The sequence below is a fragment of the Gekko japonicus genome, unplaced genomic scaffold (assembly GCF_001447785.1).
Source record: "Gekko japonicus isolate JY-2015 unplaced genomic scaffold, Gekko_japonicus_V1.1 scaffold2856, whole genome shotgun sequence".
Lineage (NCBI taxonomy): Eukaryota > Metazoa > Chordata > Lepidosauria > Squamata > Gekkonidae > Gekko > Gekko japonicus.
The window spans coordinates 195,342-199,517 of record NW_015162037.1 but is presented as its reverse complement, the minus strand read 5'-3'; the positions used below and the strand labels follow the sequence as shown (position 1 = coordinate 199,517).

General features: G+C 45.5%; 1 protein-coding gene across 1 annotated transcript in view; it reads left to right on the top strand.

Annotated features, from left to right (window-relative positions):
• Positions 1–2,687: 2,687 nt before the first annotated feature.
• The window catches only part of CLIC4 (chloride intracellular channel 4), a 129,849-nt gene continuing 128,360 nt past the window's right edge, over positions 2,688–4,176 (top strand). The window contains exon 1 of the mRNA XM_015405574.1: positions 2,688–3,182. Coding sequence (XP_015261060.1) covers positions 2,688–3,182 — 495 coding nt within the window. The remainder of the gene's footprint in view (positions 3,183–4,176) is intronic.

Sequence of the window (4,176 nt, the reverse complement as noted above, 5' to 3'; positions counted from 1 at the left end):
CCTGGGGAAAGTGGAACCTGAGAAAATGGGGGGGGGGGATCATACGTTGCCTGTCCTGCAAAGAAGAGTCTAGAGCTATCATGTAGGTGACATTGGAAGATAGTCCAGATGCCAAGCCAGCTCCAGGAAAGGGTCACTACGATTGCAGTAGGGGAAGAGGACTAGGTGCAGAACCAACCATAGAAAGGGAGAGCACGGTGTGCCTTCTATATACACTTAGTTTTACTTGGGCAGTTGATGGAGGCAGTACTTTGACAGGTCAATTTTTTTTTTCCCCTGACAGGTCAAATTCCATGCAAAGTTAGGATCCTTGGTAGGATTGGATTGAAGCTTGGGAACCTGAGCTTTCATTAATAAACTTTGGGTTGCATTGTGTTTGGGGCAGTATCAGGATCCAGACCCCTTTGGCTCAGGATCCAAGCTTGGGTTGTCATAGAACAGTTTAAGCTTTCAATTGCAAAGAGAGTGTCAGGAGAAAAGTTTTAGTGACTGAGTATGAGGGATATTAGGCGTGTTGTCAGCAACGATCAAGGGACGGCCTAGTGGCCCTCTCTGACTGTGTTCCTTTCTGCATTTGCCTGCCACTCCGGGTTTTCTCAGTGTTTGAGTCGAGGCCAATTTAAGTCCAGGGCAAAACAGCATCTAAATTACTCAGGGCAACAGCAGGCTGAAACCGGGCTGACCACTGAAGGGAGGTAATGTAATGCAAGAATGGAAGAAAAAACAGAATAAAAAGAAAGTTGAACTTGATTTTAGTGCAGAATGGGGGGAAATCTGAATTAAAACGGTTGAATTCAATTTTAGTGCAGAATTGCTTGGAGGACATCACAGTGAACATGGATTAAAAAGAGAGTGCAGAAAGGGCCTGTGTGACTGAGTATTCCGGGAGACTTGTATTGTGGAGAAGACGCTAAGAGCTACTGTTTTGCAAACCTGGGTCTTTGTCTTATGACCAAGGGAAGGGAAACCTCTGGAGGATTTGATGGAATCATTGACTAACGTGTTGTTGGAAGCATTCAGGCAGTTGGATACTTTCTTCAGAGAGTGTGTAAGGAAACGGGTACATTAAACTGAATATTTTATCCAGAGCTCTGGGATATAGAATTTCAGGTGTCCCCATGTGTGGCGGGATAGGATATAGGCAGGCACTCAAGACGTTCTTTTCCAGACACCATCTATGAAATGCTCTTACAGAGTCAGACCCAGACCCAGATCCCTCTCTATCAGCATTGGGTACAGAGAAGGTTTACACAAGAAATGTCAGACTATCAGACATCATAATTTGTGCTGCATAGGACCAAGATGCCCACGCAACTATGCGTCGTAAATTTATCCCACAGATTTTTCCTGAATCTAACAGTACAAAAGAATCAGAATGAGAGACTGTTCTCCTCCCACATAGAATTGCTTTCTTGTGATATGTCATAATATACCACAGTAGCCAATCCCGGGCATGCATCCTTGCACGCTAGACCATTTTGCTTCGGATGCAGGATCGATTCCCCACCCAAGGAGAGCCCCAGAGGTGCTAGCAGCTTCCTCTGAGTATGTCTGGCCAAGTGCAACTCTTATCTCTCCCCCCAGAAGCTGCCAGCCTTCAGGTGTGGCCTAGAGTTATCCCAGACCCATTTGTCTACTTGCCCTAGGGCTTTCGAGCTGCTGAGTGGGCGGGAGCTGGGACGAGGGCCGGGAGCTCACCCTGGCCGCGGTGGGACTCGAACAGCTTTGTGGCTGTTCAGAGATAGCTTACTGCAGGTCCTTTTACAGCCTGCACCACCGCTCCCTTGTTTCTTTTCATAATGCCCTCTTTGCAACAGCATTATCGAAAGTGGGCTGCCAGCTATTATGCGTGCAGGGTCAGCACACCAGAGATCCAAAGTCTGAGCAAGTGTTGCACTGGTGTGCTAATGTCACGTGTGTAGCTTCTTTGCATGCACTCTAGCAACAACAAGATGCTGGGTGCGAAGTCTCACAGGGAAGTCCTTTCTTTCCTGCTGTGTCACATTTAAACCAGGCCTTAAATAGCATGACAAAAGTAGCACTAATTCCTAATTCCACCAAAACTCTCTGGCTTCATTATTTTGAATAGGCACGAGTAAACATTCTTCTAGCAGCTCTTGCTTCTGGTAAACTTACACTGCCATCCTGAACAGAGTTACACCCTTCTTAAGCCCATGAACTTCAGTTGGCTGCTAAGTGTGTATCTCTGCTTAGGCTGGCACTGCAAATTAGTCTACATGTTGGTTCAGAAATAAAAGCAGTGGAAATCAGTCTGCTCTTGATTTAAGTCAGTCTACCCTGACCTTCTGAAGGCAGGTTATCAAAATATTTCAACAAAAATGTGTTTGACAGATCTTTATTTCAAAGTATAGTGTTGTCTGTGGTACTGGGAGTGTGGCAGTCATAAATGGAAAAAAAGTGGGGTATCTAAACATTTTAAAGATATGTTCAGATACTTTGAACTGTGCAAGGGTTAAGAGGGAGTCAGTCAATCATCAGTGGGAATGCCATTTGTTGATTTAAAGCACGCTGTAAATAATTGTTAGAAACTTGTCATGTGGAACAGCGCATTCAAAAAGCATGCCACAGCCTTACTTCCTCTCAAACTGTGTTTATCAGTCACCATCAGCAACTTAACTCTAATTTGCAGAGGGCAGGTAAACAGCAGATTCAACCACCCATCCAGCATGGAACGTGAAGAGTTCGGCAATATATATGAAAACATGGAGAGTGCTAGACTTTATGCACTTCCAAATTTGGAAGACCCAAAAGGGGAAGGAGTTTATGACCAGATTGAGGAAGACTCGCTGTCCCCTTCTCTGACTGTTACTCTAGATGGGGTGTTCGTAAACTGTACAAAGAGCCCAGAGAACAGCCACAGCAGCTCGGTCTCCTCTCAGCATGGGTATGATGGGGGAGAAGAGTCTGATTCTTCCCAGCAAGATGCTTCAGAAGACCAACAACACCAGGAGGATATTCAGCTGCTGAGCCCAAGAGAGGGTGACCAAAGTACAGCAAGAATGGCATTTGAAAACAAAGTCACGGCTTTGGCTGATTCCAGTCAAAAGAAGATCCAAGGCACATCCAAAAACTTCTCCACTACCATCAGGTTTCCACACTACAACTCAGAAGAAAACAACAACGTTCCGGAAGCGGATCATGAAATTTCCCTCATTGTCAAGGTAAGTGCAGATCGGTATAGCTGTGAAAAGCAAGAATGTGTGCTTTTGGATTTCTGACACCTTTGATTGCACCTGATGAAAGATTCTGTCTAACTCAAAAGCTGTAGCAGGTTGGTCCAATATGACTGCAAAATAGCAAGGTTCACTATTACAGTATAATCCTATGCAGAGTTATTCCAGTTGGTTTAGATTTCACTGGATTCAGGCTCGAGTAACTCTGTACTACTGGAGCTGCGGTGGCTCAAGTGGTTAAGACACTATACTGCAGGCTGTGGAAGGTCGGTAGTTCAGCAGTTCGAGACCCGAGTGTGCCGCGTGACAGAGTGAGCTCCCATCTCTAGTTCCAGCTCCTGCCAACCTAGCAGTTCGAAAGCAAGAAATTGCAAGTAGATAAATAGGTACCGCTTCAGTGGGAAGGTAACAGCGTTCCGTGCGCCTTGGTGTTTAGTCATGCCGGCCACATGACCATGGAAACGTCTTCGGACAGCGCTGGCTCTTCGGCTTTGAAACAGAGATGAGCACCACAACCCTAGAGTCGGATTCGACTGGCTTTCGAGCAAGGGAACCTTTACCTTTAACTCTGTACTGTACTGTTAGACTTACTGCTTGTTGTTAATGAACTTTTAAGGGCTACAGTCTGCATCATCCCTGTTGAAGTCAGACTGACGGCTATGAATACTCATACCATATGAACACCATGAACGTTCAAAACCTTTGGAGTTCATCCCCATGGCTGCCTGCAGAGTATTATTTATAACTAGCAGACTCCCATTCAGGTGTCTTGCCAGGAAGAACTGCTCAGCTTCAGCAGTAAATGTGGCACCATGGGCTTTCAGAATGGCTCAAGTATCTGAAAAGTAAGTTAGAAAACAAACTTTGGCCCTGCTTTTGCTTTTTAACTTACCTTTCAAGCAGAGGTCCATCAGTGGCTATTAGCCACAAAGTATAGATAGGGACTCTGGGGCAAGTGATGCTCTGTCTTCTTGGTGCTTGG